We start from the raw sequence: 12,751 nt of genomic DNA, 5'->3' as shown, positions 1-12,751 counted from the left end.
CCCTCATTCAAATGTGAACACTTTGAGAATGTGGCTATGTACTTTCTTTATATCCCCAATATTTATCATAGTGCCTGGCACCTAATAAGTACTTAATAAATGCTTGTTACCTAACTGGGTCTCCAAAAGTGTGGGTTTGAACAGGCAAATGATTCCAAGTGCAATCTGGGCAACTGAATATTGGGATCCCCAGAAGAATGGTTAGGCAGGGAAGAAACCAGGAGACACTGAGGCCAAGTTCAGGGGAATGGGCAGGGACCTGGTCCTAGGAGTATCTTACTCTCTTGGCTTGCTGCTTCCTTCCCTGTTTGCTTTTCCAAATAAGGGTTCCAGAACATTAGGGGAAGACTGTTTCCTACTAACAATGGTTAGACTTTGTGGAATAGTAGACCTGAAACTTTTAGGGGCAGCTAGATGGTGCCATAGTGGATAGAGTGCTGGGCCTGGAGTCAAGAAGATCTTCCTCAGTTCAAATCCAGCCTCAGACACTTACTAGCTGTGTGACCCTAGCCAGTCATTTCACCCTGTTTCCCTTGGTTTCCTCATCTGTAAAATGGGCAGGAGATGGAAATAGCAAACCATTCCAGTACCTTTACCAAGAAAACCCCAGACGGGGTCACAAAGAGTCAGACACGACTGAAACAACCAAACAACAAAAGATCTGAAGGTTGACATTCTCTGGCTTCATTTCCCCTATATTTTCTCTAAGTTTACAGAGTGGTTTGCCAGTGCTGGGTCAAAGGCCTTTTGTTGGGTTTCATTCTAGGAGTGGGGATGGAGGTGGGGAAGGGAGGGCAGACAGGAGGAGGAGTGATCCAATGCTTTCCAGAAAAAAAAAAGCAACCCTCCCCTGCAGCTGCTAGAAAGCCTTTGCCAAAAAATCACCTTGGAGACTTGAGGGGAGGGAGGGAGAAAGTCTTCTGCCATTTGTTGAGCTATTGATGTGCTGAGAAACCCTCTGTGGATTCATGGAGCCACAAGAGGAGAGACCTCAGGAAGAAACCAGACCCTTCCTTCCTTCACATTCACAGCATTTCAAGGACTTGACAGCTCCAACCAAGGCCATTAGAGTTTCCCAAATTAGAAATGACATCATCCTGCCGACAAAATTCTCTCCTTGGTTTGGCTGCTAGAGTGCAGCATTTGCTCAACCTTCCAAGCCAGGGTTGAGAGCCTCATTGAACAAGCCCCCCACCCTCAACTGATTTCCAAATCTCCTTGAAAGCTAGCTATTGTGGGGTCTCCAAGGATCACAGGATGACAGATTTAGAGCTGGAAGGGCCGTTAGAGGCCATCGAGTCCATTTGAACCCAACCCTCGTTACATTTTATTCTGTTTCTTTCAGAGGAGGGAAGCCCAGAGCTTGTGACAATATGAAAAGGTGGCTTCTCTATTCCCCATCCATAGGATTTTAGAGGAGGTGAGGAGGGTAGAGATGTGATAGGAGGATTATGGGTAACATTGCCAATACCTTAGTGGCAGCTCTGGGGGCCCAATCTATGAACTAGTTAATGTCCAGTTGGAGAAGTATCACAGAAGGGCTGAGGAGGATTCAAACCCTACTTTAGACACTTATTAATGATGTGTCCCAGGGCAGATAACTTAACCATCTATAAGACAGGGATGATAATAACACCTTCCTCACAGATTATTGTAAAGATCAAATAAGATAACATCTGTAAAGGGCTTTGAAAACCTTAGAGCGCCAGGCCTTGAGTCAGGAAGGCTCATCTTCCTGAGTTCAAATCTAGTCTCAGACACTTACTAGCTGTCTGACCCTGGGCAAGTCACTTCACCCTGTTTGCCTCAGTTTCCTCATCTGTAAAAGGAGCTGGAGAAGGAAATGGCAAACCATTCCAATATCTCTGCCAAGAAAACCCCAAATGGGGTCACAAAAACTCAGATATGACTAAAAAGGGACTAAACAACAACAGGATGGAAGGAATAAAGTCATTTGTTTACATCTACAATATAGTGTTAATTTATATGAGCCCTGCATCCATAGCAGATGTAGGGATCTGAGCCCACCCAGGATTTCATTACAGAGGAATGTATTGTTCTTGGGCTGTCTCCCATGCCTGGAATGCTGTCCCTCCTCATTTTCTCTCAGTTTCTTTTGTAATATTTCAAGGTCACTCAGATCCCACCTTCTGCAGAAAGCCTTCCCTAGTCTCCTTCACTGCCACCCCATCCCCCCTACTACTAGGGCCTTCCCTCTGAGATTACCTTCCAGCCACTCTGTGTGTATGTGTGTGTATATATAAATATATATATACATATATATATATGTATGCATGCATATATATATACATATATATACATTGATTCGTTTGTTTGTTTACATGTTGTCTCCTCCATTAGAATGTAAGCATCTTGAGGGAGAGGAGTATTTTGTTTTTGTTTCTACTCTCTTTGTATACCTAGCGCATAGCACATTGACTGGCACAGAAATGGCCAACTGACATGTAGATCCAAGAAAGCATTTTTATCCTATTTTAGAGCAATTAAATTGGGAGAGGTGAACGCTCATTCTCATATTTGATCTAAATACCAATTCATCAGTCTTGGCATCCCTAGCTGTGCCCCTAGGACATGGCCAACTGGAGTCATGATCCAGGGTCACATACTCTGGGGGCCTTCTCATCTGCTTCAGGAAGTGACCACAGCTACAAAGAGATGCTTGAGGAGAATAACTCAATTTGATTCACGCAATATTCATTCAGCAGGTATTGTGCATTTTTGCAAGGCAGTTGGCGAGGGGGAAAGAACAGTAACTTTGAGTTCAGAAGATGGAGGGTGAAGTCCCAGCTCTCATTTATGACCAGTGTGAATTTGGCTGAGTCACTTCTCCAGGTCTAAGTTTCCTCATCTGTCAAATGAAGACATTAGAGTAGACAGCCTCTGAGGTCCCCTCCAGCTCTAGCATCCTATGACCTGCTAATCTTTCTAGAATAACACAAAGAGGGACCTGTAGATGCTAAGATACTCTTAGAGCAGATAAAAGCTAGAAGTTCCTCCTGTTCCCCTTCAGTCAGCGGGGGCTCCAAAGAGCTTCTTCCAGGTGCGGCCAGGCAGGGAAGGGATGTTCTGATCAGCTGCCCTCCCCACTTTGTCTTCTGCAGTGGTGTGAAAGGCATGATCAGTGCAAACGACTCCACCTCCCTGAACTGCTGGTGACTCCCCTGCACCGGCTGACCAGGTACCCGCTGCTCCTGAAAAACATCTGGAGAAGGAGTACCGACGCCAGGGAGAAAATTACCATCTACTCCCTCAAGGAAAAAGTGGAGAAGGCAATTCGTAAGTACCAGGGGCTTGTGCTAACAGGAAACTGCTTGAGCTCTGTAGGGCTGGGTGGAAGAGAATTACCAAGGAAGGACCCCCCATATTTAGAATGAGCAGACTTGAATAAAAATTCTGACTCTTACCATTTACTATCTATGGGACCTTGAGTAAATCACATCTCCCTGACCCTCAGTTTACCCTTCTGTAAAATAAAGGGATTGGGCTAGGTGGTCTTTGAAGTCCCTTCCCATTGTAAGTCTATGACTTTGATCTCTATGGGCCTCAAGTTTTCCATCTGTAGAATGATAGGGTTGGACTAGATGGTCTTTGAAGTCCGAAGGAAATGATTATTAAATAATCAATTATTGAGGAGATCTGGGGTCTTTTTCCTTTTTCCTACTTCCTCACTTAAAGTCCAGTCTTTCAAAGAGATCTCCAACTTTGCCCCCAAAATTTACCCCACTTAGACCATCATATCTAGATGGAGTAGTTGCCCACCTGACTAGAAAAACTTTACAAATGTAATCTGAGTGAATTCCAGCCCACTGTGTTCTACTCAGTTTTGGGAATGGGGGGAGGGGTTAGATACTTTGTCTAGATTGCTCAAGGCTGGAGATGGTCTGACAGTAAGTGACACAATCAAAGTTAGGTCCCCTAGACTCTGATTGAACTAGGTCTACCTCTCATTATAATATTCATTCTTCTCATTATTTGTTAACCAATCAGAGTTAATTGATGCCTATTGGGAAAACTCACTCTTGCAAGAGCATATAAGCATCAAGAACCCAATATAATCCATCTTTGGTTTCAGAAAGACAGCCAAATGACCCTTTTATTATTTATCTTCTAGCCATAATTAACAAAATGACTGTTACTTACCCAGAAACTATATCTCTCAAACTTTTCATACAACACAAGTACCTTCTCACCTTAAGGCTATGACTTTGACCACCATGGATCTCATTTTCCTCATGACTAAAATGAAGGGGTTAGACTAGATGGCCTTTGAGGTCCCTTCCCATCTTAAGTATATGCCTTTGACTTCAATGGGCCTCAGTTTCTTCATGTGTAAAATGAAGGGGTTGCATTTAAAGATCCTTGAGTTTCCTTCTGTCTCTAGAGCTGTACTCCAATGGACTCCAGATAGCATGCTCTCCATTTTTTCAGAGGAAATAACAGAAGCTCAAGGAGGCAAAGGGAGTAAGTGTTTGAGGGATGATTTGAATCCAGGTCTTCCCAGTTCTAAGCCCAGAACTCTATTTCCATGGCTCTAGACTGCTACTTTCTGAGGCAGGGAACCGAATCCTGGCTCTTGAGCTCACTTTCCCTACAAGAGAAAGCCAGTGACTTGGGGGTCATTTCAAGCAGGGGAATTCCTTGGAGCTAGGAAACTTGGATGGAAGTTTGATCTCCTTATGAATCAAAGATGCTTAGAACAATGGGCCTGAGTCACATCCTCTCTAACCCCATAAGAGCTCAGGCACCACATTAGCCAGATGGTTTGATCCTCAACTCAGATTTTCAGATGTGAATGGAAGCAGGAAAAGCATCACTTCCCAGAGGATTGACGGTACTTTGTTTATAACTTCCAAGTGCAAACCCTGCAAAGCCAGTAAGAATCAAGAGCTCTTCCTGGGGATATAGCCTGCTTTGTCATTTTGCTTAGGTCATACAATCCAGGACTGGCATGCAAACAATTTCAAATCCTGGTTTACCCTTGACTAAAGTCTCAGGATGTGAACTAACCATCCAAGACACCCAAATACATTCGTAACCTAGAGCTGCCCTCCCTTTCTCAGACTACACTCCCTTCTCAGCATCTATATTCGAGACAAACTCAACTACTCTCTCTTCCCCATAAATATATCTCATGGCATGGACCCTATTTTACCTAAGACTTAACTAAGTCTAAGCACAGTGCCTGGCACATAGTAGGTGCTTAATAAATGCCTATTGATTGATTAATTAATAATGTATCTAAGGGTTAGCATAGTAGCTGCACGTAGTAGGTGCCTGATAAATACTTACTGAGTAATGGTGTCTAAGACTTAGCACAGTGGCCTGGCATATAGTAGGTGCTTAATAAATGCTTATTGATTGGCTAATCATGTATCTAAGGCTTAGCACACTACCTGGCACATAGTAGGTACTTACAAAACTCATATTGATTAATTGACCAATGATGTATCTGAGGCTTAGCACACCATTATAGTAGGTGCTTACTATTTATTGGTTGATTGGTTGTCTACCTCAAATGCCCCTAATACAGCAGCAGGACACGGTATAGGCACTCACTCAATAGATGTTTGCTGATTGAATGATTAATTGACTGATTCTGCCTTTGCTCATGCTGTTCCCTTAAGAGAAAATGAGATATGGTGGAGAGAAAGCTGAATTTGGAGATGGAGGACCTGAGTTCGAATCTAGTTTCTGACCCTTGTTACCTGTGTGATCTTGGCCAAACCACTTGACCTCAGTTTCCTTATCTGCAAAATGAGAGGATCAGACTTGAAAACCTCTAAGATCCCTTCCAGTTCTGACTCGATAACACTATTTTGGGAGCGTGAAGACCTGGATGTCATGTTCTGGCTCTGGTATTGATTTGTTCTAGGACTTAGAGAAAGTCGTTTGACCTCCATGGGCCTCAGTGTCCCTATCTGTGCACAACAAAAATATACAGGAAGTTAAAAGAGATGCACTCTAAAATTCCAGCTCCAACGTTCAATGATTGCGTGGATGGAATGAGTTCCTCCTTTTTCTTCAAAGCCCAAATCAAATGCCACCTCATCTAGGAAATGGTCCTTAACATAGGCTAAGCAGGCAGGCTGGTCATGTACCCAGAGTTGGAATCAAATGAGACCCTTGGACCCTATCAGCTAACAAAAAAGAGGTTTCTTTGGCCATTGAAGGAGGACATTCAGAGCAGAGAAGAGCTATTCAGTGACGACATAATTGATTCGGGTGAGCATAGCTCCTTATGTTTCTTTTCTCTTTCTTTCTTCTTTTGGAGGCAATCAGGGTTAGGTGATTTGCCCAGGGTCACACAGTTAGTAAATGTCTGAGGATCGATTTGAACTCAGGTCCTCCTCCTGACTTCATGGCTGGTGATCTCTATACTACCTAGCTGCCATGTAATATACTCCTCTGTATAAATGTGTGTTTTATAGCTCTCTAATAAACTTGGGTAATATTATATATTCTAAACAATTGAGTCTTATACCCTTCTAGTTTGTATGTGCCATGTCCTAACTAGATTCTGTGCCTATCCCAGTGCCTAGAATGGGATTCTGAACATTGTAGACCATTAAGAAATATTTATTGAGTAAAAATAATTTGAATTGAACCAAACAAGATAATGGCTTGCATCCTCATTTCTATTTTCCATAATGGTAAATTCTGAATAAAATGAAGACATTCTGAGTGATTTATGCTAAGTGCATTATATGTTTGTTAGTCTCTCTCAGGAGTATTCCAATGGGATATAGCTCTCCAAAGTTCCCCAATTAGCTGCTATGCAAAGTTGCTGTTACTCTTATCCTTCATTCCTTTTGAGAGCTACAAATGAAAATTAGCAAATTATTTTTTTCTAATCTTGAAGATTTGTTTTCTCTTTCTCTCTCCAAAGGGTCCAAGGGATTGGAATAAATTTCATCCAGACAAGAAACAAAAAGAAATTTGTCAAGATGTTGTATACTACTAGTAGTTCATAAGAATATTCTCATATAAATGATTCGGAGAGGTTTTTGAGGGAGATGCCAGACCTTTCTCTGAGAGCCCCTTAACATACGGTGATTTCTTATTGATCCGATATTATGTCAAGTGTAGTTTTGTCCATTAAAAGTGGTTTCATCTCACCAGAATGATGAAGCAATCTCTGAAAGTTCCCACTAGTCTTATGGGTCAATGAGTCTATGAACTGTCCTCCATCTCTCCAAATGAGTTTACATCATCCCATATCTTTAAAAGCAATAGAAATGGAGTCTTAAGAAATGAATATAAACACACAAGGGACAAAATAATGGATTGGTTTCAACCTGTTATCCCCCTCAACATAAAAATATCAATTGCCTCATTGGCTCCAATATTTGTATTTCTCTAATTTGGGGCAATGTTCTCCCCCAAGGGAGAGCAGATAGCCCCTATGGAATTACATCAGTATTACTTGAGTAACAATATATAATTCATCTCCCATTTGCTGAACTGTGTTAGTGAAGGCTTATTGCTCTCTACAGGAGACTAAGTTTAGATCAGCAAGTTTCTTCTTTGGACACATAAAGAGCAATCAGCATTCTGAAGCTGCAGGAAGTGGCTTAGGCAGAGATAACCGTGAAGTCCAAGTAGCAACATGTATCGTGTCCTTGGATGTGAGGTACACATGTAAAAAGGGCTGGGTTTTCTCCTCTTTTAGGTGACCTTGAAGGAAAAGTGAAATGGCTTGACAATTTCCAAAAGTTTCGGCACCTCCAGGAGATCATAGTGTGGCCTCCACTTTGGGATCGAGATAAAAGGTTCTTCATACCAGAGGTATGCCCACTGGGATTGATGTCCCTTCTTGTGAGTTTGTCTTTCTAGGGAAAAATTCTCCATTAGTCTCCTTGCTACCAAGGAGTGAAATGGACAGGACTGTCCCCAGGAATTTCTATACCCAGGCAAGCATCCCAAATCATGTCTAAGGCATGCTACATGAAAGATACTCTCGTTGGCTGATGTGGGACATCACATCATTATTGGAAAACAGGGATTGGGAAGCAATGTGGTATAGTGAAAAGATAACTGATTCTGAAAGTAGAGGACCTGAATTCAAACCCTACTTCTATATCTTAGTACCTGAGAGCCATAGGCAAGTTTTTAACTTCCCTGGACTTCAATTTCCTCATCTGTAAAATTAAACTATTGGATCAGATCAAGGTTCATAACCTGGGGTCCAGAAACTTGTGTTTTTTTCTAAAATAATCTGAAACATATATTTCAATATAATTTGTTTCCTTTTTATTTCTATTTATTTTGTTTTATGAATTTAAAAACAAGATTCTGAGAAGGGGTCCATAAGCTTCACCCAACCATGACTCACAGGTATCTGTGGCACACACAAAAAGTTAAGAATCCCTGGACTAGCCAGTTTCTGAAGACACTCTAGCTCTATGGTCTTCTGTCCTCTGGCATAATGTCACTGCTAGGGAACTGGCCACAGAGGGTTGAATGGGGGAGGATCCCACTGTAGCAAACCAAAGCACTTCAAGTGCTGCCAGCACCCTATAAATATGGCACCCTGGAATAAAGACCCAGGTGCCCTGTCCTAGTTACAATTCTGCAGGAGAGAATTCTGGGCCAGTAGTATGACTTCCATTTAAAGGTTATCTTGTATAGAGAGCTTATATATTATGCTTATACGCAGAGAGCTTATAGGCTTTATTGAATGTGTGTTTCTTTCTGGATTTATAAGACCACTGATCAACAGTCCCCAAAAGATGACATTTGTAAAGCACAGTGTCTGGTATTCAGTAGGCACTTAATAAATTCTTATTCCCTCCCCCCTTCCCCTTCCAGAATATCCCAACGTGCATGGTTTGGTATCACCCTAGCTTCAGTTTATGTGGTTGGTGTGTTCCTCTTCTACAGGCTTTATATGAGTCTCTCTCTTGTTTTTGAAGTGCCTGAAACACATTTTTAAGGAACACTTGGCAGAAAACATCTTGTCACCAGCCAACAGACACCTCCTTCATGAGGGGAAGTTGACTCTTGCAGGTAATGAACTGTTTTCCTTAAACTGCCAACACTTTCTATTTTGGAGCTGGTAAGAAAATCTGGTTTCTTGGTTTGGTCTCCATTTGAGGAAGAAGAGAGATAGAGCCTGGGCAGCTAGGTGGTGCCATAGTGCACAGAGCACTAAGGCTGGAGTCAGGAAGACCCGAGTTCAAATGCAAACTCAGATGCTTAGTAGCTATGTGACCCTGGACAAGTCCTATAACCCCGTTTGCCTCAGTTTCCTCATCTGTAAAATGAGCTGGAGAAGGAAATGGCAAAACACTCCAGTATCTTTGCCAAGAAAATCCCAAATGGGGTCACGAAGAGTCAGACATGACTGAAAAACAAGAAATAGAGCCTACCTGTTTCTCTCAGAGAGATGCTGGGTAATCAATCCACTGAAACTGGAGTCAGGAAGACCTAAGTTTAAATCTCACCCCCAACATTTGTAGTTGTCTTCCTCAGTTTCCCCATCTGTACAATGAAAAGGGAGGTAGACTCACTGTTCTCTAAGGTTCCTTCCAGCTCTCAATCTCTCATCTGATGAATTGAAATCCAGCACTTTGTGGAACTCTGAGGATTCAAATCTCATCTTAGATATTTACTAGCTGTGTGACCCTGGGCAAGTCACTTAGCTTTTCTGTGTCTTAATTCTGTCAAGTGTGAGGATTGGACTTGATGGCATCAAAGCTTTCTTCACCACCTCATTCTGCCTTTTAAAAAAAAATTTGACCTGCATTGATTCCTTTGATTATAAATCTCCAATTTTCCTTGGATATTAGATATTAAAAGAAAACAGGGGAAAAAAGTTTAGAAAAATAGCTACTACATTAACAGCTATATCTTAGTTCACTGTTCTTGCAGTGAGGGGGGAGAAACAGGGACCTAAAGATAGCCTTTGGGACTTGGAATAACCTGGTGTTAAATCCTGTGTTGAGCTTCCTGCAAGAGTCCTAAGTCAGGACTGAGAAGCCGACAGAATCTGACCAGCTGTGGGGGACCATGACCACTGGGGACCTCAGGAGGGCGTTGGCCTTTGATGTCTACAGGTCCTCTTAAAAAAAATAATAGGGCTGTAGCAAGAGAAAGTTCTGAAAGTGAAAGAAATAACACCTAATAAAAGTCTGGGAAGATTCATTGCTGATTTTCTGGTTTGCACCAATTCAGACCTTCGGTGGTGAAGAGTGTGACCACTTCATCCCTAGGTTTAATAAATGAATTGAAAGAGCAGGAGTTTTACAAGCCTGAAAGAACAAAATGAATTTTCAAAGATTTCTTCTTTAATGTGATAGTTAATAGGGATGATCTCAAGGGTTAGAAAGACCACACAGACTGGCTGTGTGATCCCAGACAAGTCACTCTAAGGCATCTCTCTGATATTCTTAAATTACAAAGAAAATTCACTCAGACAATGAAATCACAGGTTCAGACCCCTTCCCTCCCTTCCCCCAATTATATCTCTTCAATTCATTTTATCCTTGCTGGCCTGACTACCTGATCATTAACCTTTCAACATTTCCCTCCAAACATTCCTGACTTGGGGATCCTCCGGTCTCCTCTGAGTTTCCTCTTTGTTTCTTGAAGACGTCTAGCATTTCTTGAAATGTAAAAAAAAACAAAAAAAAACACTTCAATTTTTGTTTCTAACACTGTACTTCCTTGTTAGCATTTGTATTCAGTTAATCCTATTTTAACAACAACAAAGCAAACAAACACACAAAAATGTTCCCCCTGCAAAGGCCTCATGGAAAGGAGGGAGCCAGCCACAGAGCCAGGAAGACCTGGCTTCACATCCAGCCTCTCATACATTCTGGTTGTGTGACTCAGGACACATCCTTAACCCCTCAGTGACCTGATCTGAGGGATTCCTTTTTCTTTGTCTCCTTTCATTGTTATAGGTAACATTTCTAGCACAATGTTAAATAACAGAGGGGATCATGGCCATGCTTGTTTCACCCTGATTGTGCTGGGAAGGCTCCTTTTTAGCTTATCCCAATTATAGATAATGCTTGCTGATACTGTTAGATAACTATTACTTGTCATTTTAAGGTAAGATCTACTTATTCTTATACTCTCTAGTGTTTTTAATAGAAATAGGTGCTATGTTTTGTCAAAGGCTTTTTCTGCACACATTGAAATAATCATATGATTCCTGTTGTTTTTGTTATTAATATGGTCAATTATACTGACTGTTTTCCTAATATTGAACCAGCCCTGCATTCCTGGTATAAATCCCACCTGGTTATAATGTATGAGCCTTGTGATATATTCCTATAATCTCTTCACTAGTATTTTATAATTTTGCATTCAATATTCATTGGGGAAAGTGGTCTATTACTTTCTTTAGCTGTTTTGACTCTTCCTGGTTTAAGTATCAGCACCATAAAAGGAATTTGGCAGGACTCCTTCTTTGCCTATTTTTCCAAATAGTTTATATAGTATTGGGATTAATTGTTCTTTAGATGTTTGGTAGAATTCGTTTGTGAATCCAGATGGTCCTAGCGATTTTTTTCTTGGGAAGTGATGGCACGTTCAATTTCTTTTTCTAAGATTGGGTTATTTAGGTATTTCATTTCTTCTCTTATTAATCTGGGTAATTTATATTTTTGTCGATATTCATCCATTTCATTTAGATTGTCAAATTTATTGGCATACAATTGGGCAAAATAACTCCTAACAATTGTCTGAATTTCCCCTTCATTTGTGGTGAATTCAGCCCTTTCATTTTTCATACTAGTAATTTGATTTTCTTCTTTCCTTGTTTTAAGCAAATTAACCAATGGTTTATCTATTTCAGTGTATTTTTTCATAACAACAGCTTCTAGTTTTATTTATTAGTTCAATGGTTTTCTTACTTTCAATTTTATTAATCTTTCCTTTAATTTTCAGGATTTCTGATTTGGTGTTTAATTGGGGATTTTTAATTTGTTCTTTTACTAGTTTTTTTTAGTTGTATGCCCAATTCATTAATCTTCTTTTTCTCTATTTTGTTGATGTAAGCAATTAGAGATATAAATTTTCCCCTAAATACCACTTTGGCTGCATCCCATAAATTTTGGTACATTGTCTCATTGTTGTCATTTTCTTTAATTAAATTATCTATTATTTCTATGATTTGTTCTTTCACTTACTTTTTTTAGGATTAGATTATTTAATTTTCAATTAATTTTTAATCTCTCTTTCCATCGTCCATTATTGCATTGCATTATGATCCGAAAAGGGTGCATTTACTATTTCCACTTTTCTGCATTTGGTTGTGAGGGTTTAATGTCCTAATACATGGTCAATTTTTGTGTAAGGGCCATGTACTGCTGAGAAAAAGGCATATTGCTTTCCATTCCCATTCAATTTTCATCAGAGAGTTATCATATCTAACTTTTCCAGAATTTTATTCACCTCCTTAACTTTTTCTTGTTTATTTTTTGGTTAGATTTATCTAGTTCTAAGAGGGGAAACTTGAGGTCCCCCACTAGTATAGTTTTATTATCTATTTTCTCCTGTAACTCATTCAACTTCTCCTTCAAAAATTTAGATGCTATATCATTGGGCACGTATAGGTTTAGTATCGATATGACTTCATTGTCTATGGTACCTTTTAGCAAGATATAGTTTCCTTCTTTATCTCTTTTAATTAGATCTATTTTTGTTTTTACTTTGTCTGAGATCATGATTGCTACCCCTGCTTTCTAGGCTTCAGCTGAAGCATAACAGATTCTGCTCCAGC

At 40.5% G+C, this 12,751-nt stretch overlaps 1 protein-coding gene across 1 annotated transcript in view; it reads left to right on the top strand.

Annotated features, from left to right (window-relative positions):
• PLEKHG7 (pleckstrin homology and RhoGEF domain containing G7) overlaps nucleotides 1-12,751 on the top strand; it is a 70,583-nt gene that overhangs the window by 39,912 nt on the left and 17,920 nt on the right. Inside the window, exons 10-12 of the mRNA XM_036760713.1 lie at nucleotides 3,123-3,297; nucleotides 7,691-7,806; nucleotides 8,934-9,027. Coding sequence (XP_036616608.1) covers nucleotides 3,123-3,297; nucleotides 7,691-7,806; nucleotides 8,934-9,027 — 385 coding nt within the window. The remainder of the gene's footprint in view (nucleotides 1-3,122; nucleotides 3,298-7,690; nucleotides 7,807-8,933; nucleotides 9,028-12,751) is intronic.

Source organism: Trichosurus vulpecula, chromosome 5 (genome assembly GCF_011100635.1).
Source record: "Trichosurus vulpecula isolate mTriVul1 chromosome 5, mTriVul1.pri, whole genome shotgun sequence".
Taxonomy (NCBI): Eukaryota; Metazoa; Chordata; class Mammalia; order Diprotodontia; family Phalangeridae; genus Trichosurus; species Trichosurus vulpecula.
The sequence above is the reverse complement of the archived record's forward strand: the minus strand, read 5'-3'. Positions and strand labels throughout refer to the sequence as shown.